This window comes from Sinocyclocheilus rhinocerous, unplaced genomic scaffold, assembly GCF_001515625.1.
Source record: "Sinocyclocheilus rhinocerous isolate Xijiao unplaced genomic scaffold, SAMN03320098_v1.1 scaffold494, whole genome shotgun sequence".
NCBI classification, from domain to species: Eukaryota; Metazoa; Chordata; class Actinopteri; order Cypriniformes; family Cyprinidae; genus Sinocyclocheilus; species Sinocyclocheilus rhinocerous.
Window position 1 is genome coordinate 1,052,686 of NW_015628684.1, and position 21,519 is coordinate 1,074,204.

General features: G+C 35.0%; 1 protein-coding gene across 1 annotated transcript; it reads right to left on the reverse strand.

Annotated features, from left to right (window-relative positions):
• Nucleotides 1-518: 518 nt before the first annotated feature.
• Nucleotides 519-20,565, reverse strand: LOC107738092 (uncharacterized). Its single transcript, XM_016549766.1, has 31 exons — nt 20,435-20,565; nt 20,154-20,210; nt 19,828-19,935; nt 19,634-19,714; nt 18,700-18,792; nt 18,256-18,592; nt 17,687-17,886; nt 17,186-17,577; nt 15,978-16,132; nt 15,651-15,859; nt 15,043-15,182; nt 14,852-14,962; nt 14,605-14,769; nt 14,234-14,357; nt 13,891-14,094; nt 12,005-12,876; nt 11,229-11,368; nt 10,981-11,109; nt 9,316-9,659; nt 8,199-8,332; nt 6,277-6,405; nt 5,934-6,181; nt 5,111-5,276; nt 4,219-4,420; nt 3,334-3,464; nt 3,107-3,234; nt 2,827-2,981; nt 2,469-2,675; nt 2,178-2,272; nt 1,623-1,747; nt 519-1,368 (listed from the first exon to the last, which is right to left on the reverse strand). Exons 1-31 carry the CDS (start codon nt 20,486-20,488, stop codon nt 1,109-1,111), a joined length of 5,895 nt encoding a protein of 1,964 aa, XP_016405252.1. The 5' UTR covers nt 20,489-20,565; the 3' UTR covers nt 519-1,108.
• Between the last annotated feature and the right edge of the window lie 954 nt (nt 20,566-21,519).

Genomic DNA, 21,519 nt, shown 5'->3' on the forward strand with positions numbered 1-21,519 from the left:
AACTGCTTTTATGAGATATTTTTATCGTGGCAATAATTTTTGAAACAGATATGCATTGATAATCTTGTTTACAAGTTTTCATTCGTTGTTTCATTATATCGCTACCCCCTCATTAAAACGTTTACATATCATGCACTTAAGAAAAATATGATTGATAGACATTACCATGAAATATAACTATGAATAAAAGCGGTTTTATTGTACATGGAAGGGCTACTTAAACTGGGCCGCCATGAGATCAAATCTTTAGGCTACCTCATTTTACTGGATATTTTTGTTTTGCAGAATAAATAAATCATGGCTGACAGCAAATATCATCTTCTACAATGTCAGAAGATTGCATTATATTTCTAGGTGTCATATAAGTCTACGACAAGTCATATCAGCCAGTGCAACCTTAACAATGGGTCATGTGCTGATTCACACCCCTCTCTTAGTCATACATACTTTCCTATAAATAAAGACAGAAAGCCCTAAAATAAATAAATACAAAAGAAAACAACAACAAATGGCATCAGTTAATTTTTATTTGCCTTGGTAATGCAAGTGCAGCTGCTAAAAACTCTTTACAAAAAATAATCTAAGCAGGAAGTTGTTATTTTGCTCATCTATCATGTGACAAATGCAGGAAGTGAAAATTTGACTCACCAGTCGCCATGCATGACAGTTACAGAAGGAGAATCTTTTTTAAGCATGTCTCAATACACTGTCAAAGTTCTCACACATGCGATTAGATCTTTTACTCTAAATATAGGCCTACATATATCTGAAGTCCAGGAAAATACATTGAAATCATGTAACATGACAACACATGCTTGCTGAGATTTGTTTTATCATAACCTCTGGATCGCATGACTCCCAGGGTAAGGCGGGGAAGTTCTGGTAATTTCATAGTATGTGGAAAAACAAGCACTAGAAATGCTGATCGTAATGCGTTGCATTTCTCATCTTAGACTTGAAGATAGAAGTCACATACTTTCGCATTTCCAGTGTACAAATTATCTCTTGAATCCTTCAAGACAAAGTGAATGTAAGAGATCTTAAAGCCCTCTATTTCCATTCTGACCGAATTCCTATATTATACAGTACACATCCAGTGCTCTTCCTATCAGTTCTTGTTTGTTTCTTCATCTTCCTCATCTTCACTACTGCTGGATTCCCCAAACAGGTCTTTTCCACAAGCAGTGCTGGATTTTGTGTGTGCATCTCGTTTGCTGACCGTCATGGAGATTAGAGTAGACATGTCACTAAAGCCCAAAAGCAGTGTGCTGTTGTCAGGTCCATGCAGAGAGATGGTCTGGATCTTAGAGTCAGGTGTGAAGACAGACAACATCGTACCATTGTCCAGGTCCCACATGCTCACTGCTACTGTTCAACAAATAATTCAAAGGATTGAACGATGCATCCCGTATACATTTTTATCTCATTTTAGTATCTCAGACCCAAACACAAAAAATGATTAATCTTACTGTGAAGGTGCAAAGACCCTATTCTAAGACATCACCTCCACATCCCATGCTAAACTTTAAAGATTACCAAAATCTGAATCTTAATCTTGACCTAGATTAAACTGATATCATCTAGAACAAGTCAACACAAGTATGAGCAAAGGTCTCCTGTACCTGATAATAAAATAGCCTTGGATTGTCCTTCAGTGATAAAGAGCAAGCTGGACCAGTTAAGATTTAAACTTCCGTAGCCAGAGATGGTTTTATGTTTCCTTCGGAACGGCTCCCATACTTTTAACCTGAGTTTCAGGAAAAAAAAGTTTATTTTTTAAAGAATGTTTTAAGATAAATGCAACAATAACCCATGTTCTTAAGAGCTACATGTATATAAAAATTGAAATATACATACATATCTATGTACACTACTGGTCAAAAGTTTGGAATGATTAAGATTTGACACGTTGTCATTTTAAAATATATTAAAATAGAAAACAGTTCTTTAAATTGAAATAATATTTCACAATATTACAGTTTTACTGTATTTGTGATCAATTAAAACCAGCCTTGGTGAACTTTTGATGACTTTTTTTTTTAAAACATTAAACATTAAAATAACTATTATATTCTTTTTATTAATAATTCCAAACTTTTGACCTATAGTGTATATAAAAAAAAAAGCTATGATATAAGTGAACAGGTTTTGAACATTGCAATTGGGGTGGCACATACTTGTTGAATCCTGCAATGCCGAAAACCACTCTGCAGGCATCGTTGCTTATTGCAATGCAACAGATTCCAGGTTCATTTTTCAATCTCTTTCGCACCTTTACATATATAAGGAACATTCATCTTACAGAATATACAGAGAAGATGGATTAAGATGAATTATCTTAAAATAAATACTTATTAAATGTAAAGATTTAACTGTTAGGCCTGAAGTGAGCAATGTGCCCACTTCTTTTTGATTAATAATAACATGACTGAAAAAAATGTTAGCCATTTTTAAACAGATTTGCATACTCTGCCCTGCTGTGTGTCCCAAACGGTGAGGTATGGAGCATGCTGGGCCTCACTGTAGTTGGAGACCACCAAGTACCCTCCAGTGTGAGTGATCGCGGCAGTACGGAGGCTCAAATGGGACCAGCGGTCCTCCAGGGTGTGCAGATGCTCCTCAGAAACCACACTGAAGACGTTGAGATGATGGGCAAAATATGAGCATATGACCACCTAAGTGATACACAGAGAAAAGTGAGAGAGATTCAAAGATGGAATCGATGCATTTCAGTTCAGTTCACAACCATGTAGATCACATATGGTTTATTATTTCATAATTCAGGAAAGAGTAGTGGTTTTGTTTATTGGTCAACTGTCTTTCTACCCGCTCATCACCGCTGAGAAGATACTGGTCTACAGAGTTGAATTTCTCTTTTTCGAGGCGCTGCTGTTCATCTTTTTCTCTCTTCACCTCACGGTCCTGTCGCCTCCTTTTTGCCGTCTGGGTTTCGGTGCGCCTGTCCCATGGCATTACTAGACCTGTGAAACAAGTTTAGATTTAGGATTGTTTTTTTTTAATGTTGAATATGGTATGAAAATCTACGTGGGACTGAGACGTTGTATAAATGCAATGGTAAAGTCAAGTATCATTTACATTTTAATACCTATCTTTTCTTTTGAGGACATAATTTGGGAATCTCTGTCCATGCTGGAGAGTAGGTTTTCTTTGTAGGACGTCTTGATACGTCCTTTAATGTAGCCAGAGTCCAGATCCCACAATATCAGATGATCCCTACATGCCATATCCATGCAACCTCATGAAAATTACTCAATCCAGACTAAGCAATATAGTAATTTTCTGTTTCTGCTGAATGAGGAAGTGAGCTCTTACCGTGTTTCTGAAAGGCCCAGCAGTATTTCACCATCTAAGAGCCGATAGTCTTGTCGAGGACAGGGCACGATGAACAGTCCAGTCTGTTTCTTAATGTAGCTCTTTTTAAGAAGGTCATACACCAGCAATGTCTACAGAAAAAAAGTGCAACAGGAAACAGTTTGCAGGGCAGTAAAATGTCATATATAACTCTTAAGTACAAAACAAATTTTTGCAGGTCATAACTTAAATCTTTCCTTCTATGTTGTTATTTTTTAACTAAAACTATTAAAAATTGGTTTTGTTAAATGGTATAAAGTGTAATTAATAGATGAGTAAAAACTTTTTTTAGGTTTATGTAATAAAAGTACTAAAACTGAAATAAAAATGCCAAATTGAAATATTAAAAAAATAAGAACAATAAAAACAAAAATATATAAAAATAAAAGCTAATCCAAAATATTAACAAATACTATATGTTATTAAAATAACACTGCTTTCCTCATTTTTGTTTATTTGTCCCCTTTTTATGTATTTATTTATTTACATTTTACTGATTTGATTGATTTACTGAAAAATGACACTGATCATTAATAGCTAATGATCTATTTTAGTGTTAACTGTATTTGAACAACACAATGGTCCTTCATCCTTGTGAAGAGGCATCTCATGAGTCACCAAAAAAGTGAGCGGAAGCCTTGTGTTTTAATTAATTGGAGACATTGCTGAAGTTGGACTTGATGCAAGTGTGAGCATGGTTGATAAGCATAAACAACTATACTCAAATGTCAAACAACTATACAATCAGCTTCAGTTTCAGGTGACAGATCTCAGGACAGGGGTTTCAGACCAGCATAAATATGGGTCCCGTATAATACCTATAGTCTGTGCGGTGCACAGAAGTACCTGGTAGACAGATGTAGGTGTATCGGAGAAGTTGGCGGTTCTGCGGTCAGACAGTATATAGAGTTTCAGGTCTCGTACAAGAGCGATGTCTGAACTGGAGAACAGGCCATGCTCCACCTGCACAGGACGACCCTTGAATCGCGTCCGCGCCACATTCCAGATTCTCACAGTCCCAGGACGGGTGCTTTGACACACTACATACCTGATTCAGAGGGAATTTTTAAAACTTTCCACCAAAAATAGCTTTCTTTTTGTACATATAACAGTGACAGACATATTTGATTAAATTCATGGCTTTTGGGTATAAACAAACTTTAGATTCATGTATTTGAATTCATTTGGATAACACAGTTTTAACATAAACTAAGAAACTTAATGTGATGAATATTTGTCATCAATATTTGTACATAAATGAAACGGGTAACTCAAAAAATCATGGCAAAGTTTATTATTAACTTTGCATCTATTTGATTTCACGTAAATAATCATTTTCAAAATGCATTTATTGAAATAGTTTAGAATAAGCATAAATCTGTTAATTGTGTGAAAATAATTTAATTCATTCAGTTAAAAATATGAACATGGTTCCAAAAATTTCTAGCTGTGGAACAAGAAATATTCATTTAGTTAAAATGTATAAGATTAGAACAAATTTACTGATTAATAAACCTATACATATTCAGTTCATTTACCACTGCCATGGTAAAACTTTACTAGGTGGTGTCTGTGGAACAATTGCAGTAACTGAGGCTATTATAGTTACATTATGCACAGAAAATGGCTATAAACATTCTGGTCCTCAAAAATATCTCGTGCAGACTCGTTGTGTTTACAGTTATAAACTGCACATAGAGTGGCCATATGTATGCCAGTTGTTCAGAGGACTTTGTACCTTGGATATCTCTGCATGGTTACAATCTCAGCTGTGCCATCGCTGTGTACTTTGTGCACGTTATATGTGAGTGTTTGGTCATTTATTCTGGATCCCAGGTTCCACATGCGTAAGAATCGCTCCCCGGGACAGAAACCCACGCAGTACCACAGATCCGAACACACACCTGCAACATGGTGAAGAAGAACCATGTTGACACATACATACAAATACAGCTGTTGAGGAAATAAAATAGAAAAAAAAATATATAAACCAAAAATATATATAGACCATTTAGATTTTTTGCATTATGACATTATTTACATGATAATGAATTTTCCTCATGGGTGTTTATTTTCACGTTTGTTTGTCTCATCTTTCTCAGTGATCAATGAAAAGCTTTTACTGCATGCCTGGATCAGGGTTATTATAGTTAACTAAAACTATAAAAAAAAAAAATAAATACATAAAAAAATAAAAATAGCTGTCAAACAACATTTCTTTTCATTTAACTTTAAGTACTAAACTAAAACTAATAAATAACAATTACTGAAAACAATATAGATGAATAAAAAACACTAGGAAAAAAAAAATTCTAAATTTATAACGACACTATTGTAGTATATCAACAATATTAAAATAACACTGGTCTGGACACAATTATTTTAGTAATTATTTTTTAATGTATCATTTATTTATCTGTATAAATTACAGGCACTATATCAAATGCTACCATTATATATAAATGGGACTGGACTCAAACAATGTGTGTTTGTTTTGACAAAAGAGTCATAATGGTGTTCAGTGCTGGAGACAATAATACTTAACAGGTTTATTGACATACCATGAGCCAGCAGGCCATGAAACCGTGCGATGTGTTTATGATCTTCAGTCTCAAGGTTCCAGATAATAATCTCTGTGGTGGCGCTGTGAGGGGTGGGACAAAAGGCCACAATGTGGGACCCGCCCCCTGCAATGGTGACCTGGGAAATGTAGTCCTGACTGCAACCCAAGATAGAGCGCAGGTACTGGAAAGATGCTGTGCTGAAGAGTTCAATGTGAATGATTTCACTCTGTCTTTTATAGGGGTATCTGTAAAAACCAAAGAGACAGATATAATGGATAATACAAATGTAGGGTTGCATCACAGTAATTTTCAGGTTTGGGTGAATTACTCTTTACATTACCTGCAGAAGAGCAGTAAATACTGAGAGCTGATCTCTACAGCCTGTATAGATGCTGCAGGGTGCTGAGCTTTCAATGTGACTGACACAACTCCACCTTTAGCATTGAATATTGCTGCTTCTCCTCCATCCCTGCAAATGAGAAGCAAGAAAGAAACAAGAAATTGCATCAAAGTAAGGCTTCACATGTAAGGTTTGTTCAAATTTTTTTTAACCAGTCGTAAAGTAGTTTTTTAAATAACTCTTTTATTATTTGAAAGAAGTTAATGCTCAACAAAGATGCATTAAATTGATCAAATTGATCATGACAGCAAAGACATTTATAATGTTAAAAGATTGTTTATTTAATACAAATGGTGTTCTTTTTAAATTTTGATTCATCAAAGGATCCTAAAAAATGATCAGTTTCTACAAAATAAAGACTGGCGTAATGATGCTGAAAATTCAGCTTTGCCACCACAAGAATAAATTACATTTTACAATATATCAAAACAGAAAACCATAATTTTAAATTGTAATAATATTTACTATTTTTACTGTAATTTTTAATCAAATAACTGCAATATTGGTGCGCTAAAGAGGTTTCTTAAAAAATATTTTTAAAATCTTACCAACCTCAAACTTTTGAACAGTAGTGTACTGTATATATTTTCATGATTTTTATGCATGTGACATGAGTAACAGTGCTGCGCTTCGATTACTCAGAGGTTGCATGTTTGCTGTCAAGCCAAAAATTGTTTTTAACTGTCCCATCCTTTAATAACATCCTCTTAATCAAAGCCTCTGTTACATTATGGCATATTCACTAAATAATTTGTGCTGAAATGTGCCACAGAAACAAGTTCAGATTGAAATGATCAGGGACATTGTTAGAAATACATTTCAGCTGCTCTTTCCTAACACTTGGATCCTTAGGAGGCCATGCAAAGCAGCAGGTGCTACATGCAAATGTAAACAGCACAAACACACACTTTCCCATATCTTTCTCTTATCATACTTCTTCTGATGTTTAATAATAGCATCTATAATAATAGCAGTTCAGTTTTTGAACTCTCAACAGAAGTTGTTGATGTGTAAATGTAGGCATTTTGTTTACATGTATTCATCTATCTGTGGTCAGAAAGCTGCTGAAGTATAAAAAAAACATTTGCATCTTAGTTTCAGTAATAGGTGAACTGGGGAGGAAGTTTGGGGTTCTGACAGTATGTTTTCCACAGTGCAATGAACTCTTTTATCACAAAGTATTTGATTCCTCACACGACTCCTGCCATTTTGGGTTGTTTAACAGAGACTAGAGAGGACACAGGAAATCATTAGGGAGAGAGATAAAAAAAGGGAACTGGCACTCAACAAGGGCCATATTCTGACCGTTATTCCTCATATGAATGCTTCATGTTTCCATAGCTCTGATAATACTGTTATTTTAATAACAAATTCAGACTGTTTCATATTGCTAGTCAACCCAGTTGCGTGTATGTGCATGCATGTGATGCTTCCAGCTTAATCACATTAAGAGCAAAGGTTCATTACTCCTTTCAATCATCTATCCTGATTAATCCATGCTTTTTAATCATGTAATGAAATATGAGAAAGATAAACAGCTTCTGGGAAACCTTTACACATTTTTTCCCCTTTTTTTATAACTACAGCGTTACACGAAACCATCGACACAAGTAACCAGTAGTGCAAACACACACACATACACATTAGTGTTGGGTGAGAAGCAGACTCTTAAATAATACATCGTGTGACCAGACATTATAAATCAGTCCGAGAACAGCGGCATTGTTTTCACACATGGCTGGAAATTGGATATGTACTCTATTATTATGGGAGAGCGCAATTGTTATTTAAGAACAAAATACTGTGGTGATTAATTAATCTAAATGTGCATGCGTTTATGTGTGTTGTAATGTACTAATAACCTGTAGGCGAAGAGAACATGGTCTTTAACAGAGTGACGAGACACTAAGATGGACTGATCTTTGTGGATGGGCTCAAACTCAAGGGTGAGGTTTACACAATGCAACAGTGAACAGGACGCCACAAGATCAAACACCTAGGAGCAAAATAAAAGAGAAACAGAGGAAGTCAGAACCGAACTGATAACTGGTCATATTCTTTTATAATGTCAATGGCTGCTAATTGGTTAAATGCAAGTTACCATACACAGTAAAAACTGTAAATGGTTGAACATCACATTATATGTAATTTTACAGTAAAATACTGTCGAACTGATGTTTATTGCAAGTTAAAAACTGTAAATTACTATTTAAATTATTGTGAAAAACAGTAAAAGGATGTGACATCATATAAGAGTACAATGTACATAAATAGTTTCTTCTAATTTTTGTTATTAGTAATGTACCTTAGAGTATTTTTGTTACATTTTATGTTATATAGTCAATGTTTATTGCATAGTTTACATATATTAGTTATGTATTTAGTAGTGCTGTCAAACGATTAATCGCGATTAATCGCATCCAAAATAAAAGTTTTTGTTTACATAATATATGTGTGTGTACTGTGTATATTTATTATGTATCTATAAATACACACACACAGTATATATTTTGAAAATATTTACATGTATATCCATTTATATATTTATATTCTTATATTTTATATAATTATATTTAATATATAAACATAACATATTTTTCTTATATACATATATATATATATATATATACATGCATGTGTTTGTATTTATATATACATAATAAATATAAATATACACAGTATACACACTTATATTGTGTAAACAAAAACCTTTATTTTGGATGCGATTAATCGCGATTAATCGTTTGACAGCACTAGTATTTAGTTACTTACTCTGATTCATCATGTAGCTTTCTATTGTACCACCTGTATTATTAAGGAGGTTATCAGTAAATTCTAAGACAAAAAGCTGATTTTGGTAGTAGATAATATATTTATATATACAATTTATTCAAAAATATGCCTTTTTACTGTGAATTTAACAGGATTTTTTTGCCGTGTACAGTACATATAGGAAGAATGGTCTGCCTGAGGCTTCACCTTAACCAGGTGACTTCCGTCATAAAAAACCACCAGCAACCGTCCATCGCAGGTAGTTGTGACCACAGGAACATCCAGAGAATCCTTCTCCATGTACAGCACCTTCCCAGAATCCACCTCTCTCACCTGGAGGCAGTGGCCCATCTGTAGCACAAGCACACTGTCATCCAGACAGAGGGTGAGCGAGTCAGCGGCCCAGTCTACTGCAGATCCATGAGTTCTCGGTAAGGACCTCACGGGTCTCGTTTGCTCATCCAGACGCCACAGATTTAGCATTCCATCACAGGAGCAGGAAATTATGTAATGCCGACCATGAGCCAGAGCTGTCACAGCACTCATATGACCTATAGTTAAATATGAGTCAGGATGTTAAGGACAGATCATTTGGCCACTATGTGATAAAGAATCTTATTTTAGAGTTCTATGCTTCGGTCATAAACCACTGCAGTTTATAGAGCTGTTCACTCGTGAGGTCAGTCTGTAGGCCAAAACGAAAGGCTAGTTCACCATGGGTTCCCTTTGGAGTTTTCTATGGGTTTTTTTTAGAAAGACTGCTTTCAGTTTTTAGTAAAATAAGGTGTGGTTAAAAAAACACTTAAACAGACTTCTTGTTCTGCAGCATACAGTAAATTCCACACCATCAATTCTCAAACGTGAATTTTGAAACCAATGCTAACAAGACAGCTGTGTGTTTAATTCCACGTGACAGATCATTCGCCAAACCGCATAAACTCACTTCCTTCTTCTGCTTGCAGAAAGTTGACAGTAATTTTGGCACTATGAATAAAATCCATATTAGCAATCCATGCATTTAAGAATGGCAAGAAATATATTATGAAATATATATCAAATAAGTTAAATAAGTAAAATAAGTTAGCATTATTTATATACTATCATAGTAACTATTGGTATTATATAGCTTTTATTTTCATATTTTTAGTTTTTATTTTAATTTTAGTTTGTTTTAGTAATTTTGTTATGTGTTGTTTTCATTTCTATTTAGCTTTATTTTATTTTTATTTCAGTTTTAGATTTAATCATTTTAGTACTTAAATATTTTATTCGATTAGTTGCCAAGGCTACATTTAAATTTTTTTAAGTTTAAAACTATCTTCTAAAATAAATATTACATTTTATTTCAGCTTTATTTCAAGTACTGAATTGAACTATTTTAATAGTTTTAGTTAACAATAACAACACTGGTGTAGAGTTTATTTTGTTATCTAAAAGCCGAACTATTACCCACTTTTTGTGTAAAGTACCAGGATGTGAGTTTATGTGCTTGTCAACTGACCTATAATTCATCGGACAACCGCTGTAGTATGTATCTGGTAACTTATCAACGTACATTTTTAAAGCATACAGTAAATTCAAAATTCACTCACGAGTTATGACTGTGTGTATTTTATGTGTCTTCACGTAATGTTGACCACAGACTTTAATTTACTCATAAATCTGAAACCATCTTTCTAAAACTCCCTAGGAAATTCCCAAAGAAACCCAAGGCTTCAAGGCTACGATCTGACCAGTGCTACTGAGAATAATGTGTCATGTATGACTTAACGTGGCACTTAAAATACATTGACTTGAATTTTACATAGACTTGAATGGTGATGTTGGGAAACGGAGCCCTCCAATGGATGGCCAGAAATTGAATACGCGTACCTGACAGGAGTGTGTGTACGAGTCCACCTGGAGGAAGCAGGCAGGTGTAGGAGGGCACGAGAACCGGTAGAGAAGATCTCTTGCACTGTGCCAACAGATCATGCAGAAAAGAGTATCGTCTTGGGTCACCTGAAACAACACGTACATAGACATATGACTTCATGTTTGACATATATATATATATATATATATATGTGTGTGTGTGTGTGTGCGTGTGTGTGTGTTGGTGCTTATGTTTGTGTGTGTACCTGAAGTAACAGGCTTGTCTTGGAAAATGATCCGCTCCAAACGGCCCAAGAGTTGAGAGGCCAGCTGGCATGGATCATTTAATAGTACAGAATGAGAAAGACACAAAACCTGACCCAACACCTTCACATCCAGAAGCTCTCTGTAACACACACACACACACACACACAATAAAAGCACATACACACAGGATACTCTGTCTCAGCATTTTCTGACACTTCATAAAAATTAATTTAGACACTTTTTGAACTAATGTTAAAGGGATAGTTCATCTTTTACAGTTCATCATTTACTCACCCTCATGTCATAGTAAAAAATATTATGAAGAATGCTGGTAACCAAACTGGTTATCATTGACTTCCATTGTGTGTGTGTGTATATATATATATATATACACACACACACACACACACATTTCTCAAATAATCTTTTTTTATGCTTCTCATAAGAAATAAAGTCATATAGGTTTGAAACGACATGAGGGTGAGTAAATAATGACAGAATTTTTAGGTGAACTATCCCTATAATCCCCATAATATATATTTATATAATATTTATTTATGATAGAAATTAAAATATTTTTATTATACAATGGTATATATATGTAAATGTAAACAGTTAAAAATTTCTATTATATATGTATGAAAAAAAAATATATATATAATAGAAATAGAAATATTTATATGTATATATGGCATGTTATTTCAACTTTTTAGACCCATAATATTAAACAGCTATTCATGCAAAACAAACTTGTTTGCTGAGCTCATAATCGTACTTCTCTGGTATGACGGCAGCTTTAAGGTCCTCCTCGACATGATAGATAGACAGACCCCACAGCTTATGCAGCAGGAACTCATAGTTAAACAGACACTGCGTGAGTAAAGGAATAATCTGCTCGGAGTGGATGTAATGATACGGCAAACAGTGGAGCTTGCGCAAATTAAATTCATAGCACCTCCTTCCCTTCTCCTTCCTGATCCAGGCTAGTGGCTGAAAAACTTGGCTATTTGGGACATTCCCATTAAAGTAATCTGCAAAGTCTGCATGTACAGTTTTTATTGAGTCTGCTGTTGGTGCGTATCGCTGCAGGACGACGCAGGCGAACTCTGCATGAGTCCAGCGCAGAACCCACGTGCCGTCACTTTCCACTTCTGTGACGTAACCCTTCAGACCATGCAGCAGTCGTGCCACAAACGCATAAGGCACTGGAGAGTATTCAGAAACGGGAATCGTCTGATGATGCAAAACCGCCATCTCACGTGTGATATGATCATCACGCCCCAAAAGCACCAAAAGCTCCTCCTCGGTCACACCAGAACAGGACAGTGATATGAGTAAAGCAGTGCGTCGCACCAAACATGGCCCATGCTCTCGCTCCAAACTAACAAGGATGCTCACGAAAAGTTTATTCGGATCCGTAGGGAGGTTGAGACTCTCTTTTGGTGTAAAGGAGCTCCATTTCCTGGTCTCAGCATAGGCTAAATTGAGGTAGAGAGGGGATGGACAGGAAAGACAGGACTGGAATAAAAGGCTCCACTGGTTTTCAGTCAGCTGGCGAAAATCTGATGCTAGTCTTGACACCAGTCCTGAAGTGATATCCTTACGGTTAAGGGCCGGTAGGGACAGGACAGTGACCTTAACTTGGGACTGAAAAAAAAAGAAAGGCAAGAAACTGACTGCCCTCAAAAAACAATCATTGCTCTGATCATTATTTTCACTATATTTTTTATATTATTCATTTTAAATAAAATAACATATAAAATAAGTCAAAGTCAAGTTTATTTATAAAGCGCTTTTAAAAACGAGTGTTTATCAAAGTGCTGTACAAGCATACTCAATTTAACACAATAGACACACAAAAACATAAGACCAAAACCAATCATAAAAACCTGCTCTCACACGGTGTTAAATGCCAAAGAGTACAGTTAAGTTTTAAAATATAAAATAACATTTAAATTTAATAAAATAAAATAACTATAAAATATTTAACATTTATAGTGCACCAGACTGGGCCTTATTCAGAACTATATTACCGATCAAAAGTTTGGGATTTTTCTTTTTTTGAAAAAATTTAAAAGTTTTATTCATCAAGGACCCATTAAATTCATACGAAGTGACAGCAAAGGCATTAATTATGTTACAAAAGTTTTCTGTTACAAAAGACACTATTACACAGTGTATATAAACAAAACAGTGTTTAAAAAAATAATGCTGTTCTTTTTCACTTTCTATTCATCAAAGAATCATAAAAAAACATGTATCACAGTTTTCACAAAAATATTACGCAGCAAAACTGCTTTTAACATTGATTAAAAACAACAAAGGTTTCTGAGCACCAAATCAGCCAATCAGAATGATGTCTGAAGGATCATGTGACACTGAAGACTGGAGTAATGATGCTGAAAATTCAGCTTTGCCATCACAGGAATAAATGAATTAAATTGTTACATTTTAAAATATAATGAAAGAGTATATTTTATTGTATAAGAGTAACAATTATTATAAACTGAATAAAATATTTCACAATTTTACTGTATTTTTTAGTGAGCCTTAGTATCACTTTATAAGATGATATAGTATCTTTATAAGAGACTTAAAAAAATTCAAACAACCCCAAACTTTTGAATGGTAGTGTAAATGCTCTATGACCCATCTGCTTACCTGTAGAATATGAGCACATTTAGACTGCGTGCCGGCAGACAGGACAGTGACGACGTTTGGCAGTAAAGCATTACTAAGCCAGGAAAGGTCAGCCTCATGTTCCTCACTCAGATTATCCAGACCATCCAGCACCAGGGTCAAGGGCCGGTCTTCTGTCACCAGGCCCAATAATGAGCACAGCTCACTAGACAACTCTGACAGTGACTGTGAGGAAAAAACATAGACTGTATTTCATAGTGCAACACTATCTGTGAGACAGTCAAGCAATCTCACAATATCGTGTATCCAATACGGTGTAAAAGACCTTATGAATATTTGATTGATCTTTAAAGTGTTTATGCACCTCATATATCTCTGTTTTGAGGTTATAGATGTTGGCTAACTGCAGACACAGGGTCTGGAGGAGCAGACGTGCGTTTCTGCTGGCGGATGTCAGACCTACAAAGCAGATCAGCACTTTGGCATCCCTAAGAATTAAACAGAATTACAGATGAAACACCAAATCAGCATATTAGAATGATTTCTGAAGGATCATGTGACACTGAGGACTAGAGTAATGCCATCACAGGAATAAATTACATTTTAAAATATATTAAAATGGAAAACAGTTATTTTAAATTACCATTTTTTGTATTTTTGATCAAATAAATGCAAGATACTTCTTAAAAATTCTTCTTTAAATGTTTTTAATGCATGTTTCCTTTGTTAGCCTACCCAGGTATCCAGCTAGGTATGAGTTGTGCCAGTTTGGCAAGTGTCGTGCTCTTTCCAGACCCCGGCTCCCCCAGTAACAGCACAGCATTCTGGGAAGACGCCGATGCTTCAAGTGCACGCTTCATTTCCATCAGAAAGTCCTGCCTGAATGCATAGCCCTGTGCTCTAACAAGGAAAAACAAAGAACATTTATGTTCAATTCAAACTAGTCAAATAAAACTGAACCATGGTAGAATCTGTGACTCACAGTGTTTTCCCAAATCTGACATGACGGCGAATCTCTTCTTCAACTCGGAGTCTGGAAACCTCCTTCCTCTGCATGTCGAAGGAGCCTTTAGCCTGACGGACCTGCATAAGTCTGAAGCAACACTTTGAGAAGAACTTGACAGACAGTGATAAAGTGAGATGAAGAACAGAAGGACGAATGTGTCATCTTACTTGTTGAGGGATGCAGTGACAGTGCGCTGGAAGTGTGAGCAGAGCCGTTCCACATAAAACTGATGAGATCTGTTGTGTTTGGCACTCAGACCCTTCCTTCCCCAGCTGACGTTTGTCTCGTGGATATTAGTGTGTCTCAGCTTGAAAATAATTCAAATGCAAGATTTAATGAATCATTTTAACAACACTCAATACACATTTAGATTTCCATAAGGCAGAATGACTATGCAGTACAATCATGATATTTTTTTAAATATATCTCTGAGAGGATAATGTAACTTATTCCTGTGATGCAAAGCTGAATTTTCACTCTAATATGCTGATTTGGTGCTCAAGACACATTTATTATTATCAATGTTGAAAACAAATTTCTGCTTCTATAGAAACTGGTAATTATTCTTTGATGAATAGGAAGTTCAAAAACAGCATTTACTGTATTTGAAATAGAAATCTTTCTAACATTATAAATGTATTTACTGTCACTTTTGATCAATTTAATTCATCTTTGATTAATAGATGTATTAATTTATTTGAACAAATCTTACTGGCCCCAGATATTTGAACAGTAACGTGGCTAGCTAGAGATATCTAGATAGAGAGATACCGACCTTGAGGTGAATGTTGCGTATGAAGCGCTGCTGAGCTTGATGCAAGGTTTGATTGATTTCAGATCTTCCTTTGTGCAGGTCTATAAACTGTGGTGCGTATTCATTTTTCAGATTGTACAGAAGGTCAGTGATGATCCTCTTATAGCAGTGACTGTACTCCTCCGGAGGCTGCTTTCCTCCAAGACCCTGTTCCACTTCCCAGTCCAACACTGAAACATGCGCAACATTTGGCTTTGTGATTCAACTAGGCTTCCAAGTAAGTCAAGTGCACATGTATTCTACATCTGTGATTGACACAAAACTTCCTTATGACAGCAAAACTCATGCCTGTTTTAAGCAGATGGCAGGTGGCTTCTTCTCCAATGGCCTCAGGTCCAGATCGCCACAGCACGTTCCACAGCTTCACACAGGAAGAACGCCACGCCTTCCTTCCCAGCTTCCTGCGATGCCCATCCCGACTGAGGTAGTCAGGGTGATGTGTGCTAATATGAAATGAACAAAAAAGCATCTGAATGAAAATCAAAAGCATTTGAATTCAATTAAAGGGATAAATCAGAAAGGACCAACACTTCTTTTAATTGGCCAAGTGGACACAGTTGTCAATCCAATACAAAAAACTTTTTAAAAGTCCAAATACTGGCTGATTATCACTTTCTTTATGCATGGAAAAAAAGACATTTTTCAAAAGATCTTTTATGTTCCACGAAAGAAAGAAAGCCATACAGGAATGACACGAGAGTGATTAAATGATGAAAGAATTGTATTATTTGGGTGAAATATTCCTTTATGAAACCAGAGGAATGTGTTCCAGCTACTAGAACTATGTTGGTTTAAGACCTCTAATTCTAACAACTCTTAAACATAACAGCTGCAACCATTCAAGTTATATTGTGTCTGCCATCTCTGCCATGGGAACCAAACAAGAGAGTTGAATATGAAAAGCTCAGTAACAATAGCAGCAATTACTCCATTGTTTTCAACTCGTTTAACAAGTAGTTGCTGGTTCATAGATATTGATATATACTCAGTGTTGTTATACTGATATATACTCGTGCTGTTCATATTCTATAAATGGAAATGGAACTGATGAAAAGATATGTTTTACTATTTTACTCACAAGAAATAGACCTTAGTCAGGTTAGACGCAATATTGAATTCAATGCGGAAGAAAATGAGGCTGTGAGGGACAGACTTATGTTCTTTACAATGGCAAGCACCATATAAAGGTCCTAGATCATGTCATTTTCGCCACTCACAAATTTCAAACTATTTTATGGAGTTTTGTCTACTGAAAGTTTTTTTTTCAGGAAGACTTTTCCTCAGCTGAACAACCGGTGTGTTGTTAAACAACAGTACAATGCAGTGAACACACCGTACTTCTATCCCTCACAGCCTCGATTCCATTCCTGTGAAAAATTCAATATGGCACTTCCCTGACTAAGGTGTATTCTCAGAGGAAAACATACAGTTGCCAGAGTAAAAAATGTTGCTTATTATGTGATACGCAGATTTACGTCACTAAAGCATGCACTCACCTGACCGGAAGTAAGCGGTACACAGCAGGAATTGTGTTTTTATCCAGCTTATACCATGTCTGCAAGAGAGTCAAATCTTGGTCGTAGTCCATCCAGCTCCTGGCCAGCTGTATCTCGTCTCCATCTGATGTGGAACTGCTGGAGATGGAGTTCTCGCTCATGACGGCAGAACTTTGCGAAGGCTCCTTCTCTGACAAACGGGGTTCCTTCTCCGGAGTAAAACTCCCACTGTCACCGGTGTCTATACTGAGCTGTGACTCGTCTGCCATGTCTGACTGCCTCCTAGACAGCTTCTTCTTGCTTCTCTCCACAAATTTTAAAATAGCTTCAAAATCTGCTAGAGGAATCGTATTCGGCAGTGACCGTATCTCATGCTTCTGTCCAGTGAACACCTACAAGAAAGGGAAAAAGTCTATGGCTTAAATATTGATAAAAATACTACAATTTTCTCCCCATGAGACTCTCTTGGAAGGTAAATGATCTGTGTGCAACTAAACCTACAATAAAAGTTGGCCCCTCAGTCTCCTGACAACGTCTAAGTGTCTCCATGTGCATCTCTGCCAAATCATGATTGTCCGAAACAGGATCTCCGACTCCTGAACGCAGGTCTATCATCCTGAAATCATATCCTCTCTGCTTACAGTGTAGATACAGCCGTGGATACACACTCTCCATCAGTGCACTGCGCTCTGGGACGGTATCTACACACACGACATATGTCATGTATAGCTAAATTCAAGCTTGAGGTCAGTACGATTTTTTTTAGGAAACATTAAATTAATCAAAAGTGACAGAAATGAATTATCTAGATGGTGTCACACTAAAGACTGAAAATTCAGCTTGTCATCACAGGAACAAATTGCGTTTTAAAATATATTCAAAAAGCAAACAGTTATTTTTATATAGTAATAATAATATTTTACAATATTATAAAACTTGGTCGGGCATAAAATCCTTCAAAAACATTAAAAAATATTAAACTTTTGAACTATATGTGTGTGTGTGTCTTTCAATAATCTAGCGATCTAGCAAAGTATATGTGTTGTTGAGAGAATCTATATCCACCTTACCTTTATATCCACCACACAGATAGATCATGAATCTCCTGTGTTTAAAATGTAATGATGAAATATTGTCATCATGTAAGGTGTTTGGAGAAGAATGATCTTGCCGTTTCGGATCTCTTGCATTTGATCTTTGTTTGTAGTCAACACCCGCAGCTCTAAATGGTCCCTCAGACAGAGAGCCTTGGCCCTCCGGGGCCTCGTCCGTACATGAAGATGCATTTTGAACATTTACTGTTCCCTCTTTCTTTTCCTTTTTGTATTCTTTTTCTTCCTTCTCTTTCTTGTCTAGTGGCACAAGGCTCTGCAGGAGATCAGGAGGACCGTTTGACGAAGCTTGGTCCTTTAACACCAAAGAAGAATTCATTCATGCATGTTAGATCACATCATGGCTGCGTAAATTATATATAACTATAATAAATGCTTAAAACGTTAACATATCATACTAACCTTGAACCTCGTTTGCTGAAACACTGCGGCTTCTTTCTCCTCAAGAGACGAATTCTGAGTGGTTCCCTTCAAATGACGCTGATGCAAATGGTACTGGAACAGAGAAAAAGTAATAATTTAACTAATGATTTTAATTTGCAGCTTCCTTTGTTGGAATTTCTCAAATTTAGATGATCCTTTCAGAAAATACTTCATTCGATTTTTGACCATTGTGGCATTTTTTATATTTGATTTACATTTTTCTTAATATTTATATTTTATCTGTCTTTATTTTTTTCTTTATACATTTTGTTACTTTGTTTTTCAAAATATTGTTATATTTTTCTCCTTTATCTTCACACATGTATTTTATTTTCTATTATATTTATTTCAGTATTTGTTTTATTTACTCATTAAGTCTTTCTATAATTGCAATTAATCTTTTACATTTGATTTTCATTTTTTTAATATTTATTTTATCAGTCTTTATTTCATTAGTTTTAACTAATGCAATAATTAAAGTGCTATAAACATGATTTAAGCCTGATAATCCAAAGCATTTTAAATAAAGAATAATCATTAATCATTACTTATTCCTTTAATTGTAATTGGTTTTTTCCCCATTCATTTTCTTTATTTTATTATTTCCTATTTCAAAAATATTTTTATAGTTCATTCATCTTCATACATGCATTTTCTATTAAATTTATTTTAATATTTGTTTTATTTATTTATTCATAATTGTATAAATGAACTGCATTTCATTATTATTTGCCTTCCATTATTCATTTTTATATTTTATCAGTCTTTACTTCATTACTTTTTCTGATAGGCTATATATCCAATAAAGAATGGTTTAAGCCTGATAATCCTAAGAATAGTCATTACTTATCTATCAGAACCCAATATGAGACTAAAATTGATTCTGAAACATGAATTAATTTTCCAAACTTACTTTAAGGTGCGCCTTGATTTCCAGCTCTGTTTCCACACTCACTCTGGATAATGGAACACTCTGGTGGCCTAAAATGTTTTTCTATCACATAATTAAGGAAATCATTACAATATATTAGCACATACATCTTACAACATACAAATATGGGATCTGTTTTCTGAACTGAATGAAATTTGAAATCTTTCATTCCACACCTTCTTCCGGACGGTTCTGTCCAGGGGCTCGTGATCCCTCAGGCCCTGAGAGAAGAAGAACAGCTCCTGCAGTCTTTGGGCTGTGGTTTGGCCCCTGGTGTGGTGATCCTGAACAAGTCATGCATCTTAAATGATGGAGCAACAGAGTGTGGTACACAAACAGCTCAAATGATTGGCTTCCCCAAGTAACACAAGAAGCCTAATTAGCAACACTAAATTAACAGATTGTGTTGCAGCTGATGCAAAGTCTACAGTCACAACTGTAGGCTTGTTAATTAAAAAAAGGACAAACATTAATCAATGAAAATGCTTACCAGTAGGCCTACTGCTGACTTTGCGGGAATCCCATTGGAAATGGGAGGGAGGTTGACAACTTCATTCTCCTGTTCAGTTGTAACACATGCTTATTAAATTTTGAATATATCTGTTATATGATTATGTGAGTTGACTTTGTCTATTTATTTCAATAATTGCACTTTTAATGGTTTTTAAACAAACGTTTAGCTGTCATACACATAAATAATCCATTTTAAATTTACACGGAGGAAAAGTCTTCTGTATTGACTTTAAAAGGATCAAATATATTACATTGAAAATACAATCTTACCGATTTCTGCTTGTTTCTTTTCGGTACAACTCCGTTTTTGTAATATTTCCACATGGCACAAGAGTCCGGGCAGCAGGCTTCAAACACTGGAAAAAAGAACTGCTAATAAGTTGTATCCATGTTGCGGTCTTTAAAGTGTCTTCTTTAAAGACACCTCATAAGGGATATCAATCCTGAGTCCACGATCGTCTGAGGAGTTGTGAGCTCATTGAGCTGCATCATTCAGTGATGCGCAGTCACCGCTAGATGGCGTCCTGTGTGTTTTCATCACGCTGCCATGGCAACCAAATGCTCCGAAGCTCAAACTGCTGTCGAAAAGTCTTTCTTTCTTTTTCTTTCAGATTTTCTTTTATTATTTACATACTTGACTTTCTATATTTTTATCTTCATGTATTTACTTTTCTATAACTTTTTTTCAAAGTTATTTTTTATTTATTTAGTCTTTATTGTAATCATTTTATGATGTCTTTATTTTTGTATTTTATTCATCTTTATTTCACCGTTTTCTTTATATATTTTCTTATTTTAGATTTCTAAAATATTTGTAGTTTTCTCCTTTATCTTTATTCATATCTTTGTTTTCTCTTATATCTTCATTCATGCATTTGATTTTCTGCTTTTTATGTCAATATTTGTTTCATTTATTTCTTTATTATTTATATATTTTTTTATTTCTATTTTCTTAATATTTTTATTTCAGTCTTTTTATAAATAAAATTAAATTTCCTTCATTTCATTTTTTTTGTTTATATATTTAATTTTCTTTCTTCAAATATAATTCATATGTGACCCTGGATCACAAAACCAGTCATAAAGTCACCGTTTTTTGGAATTGAGATTTATACATAAGTTTCCCAGTAGGAAATTTACAAAATATCTTTATGGAACATGATCTTTACTCAATATCCTAATGATTTTTGGCATATATGATCATTTTGACCCATACATACAATGTATTTCTGGCTATTGCTACAAATATACCCGTGCGCTTCTTTTGACTGGTTTTGTGGTCCAGGATCACATATACGCTTCATATTTCTATATTTTTATTTCTATTTGTTCTGTTTATTCTTTCATTTTTGAGA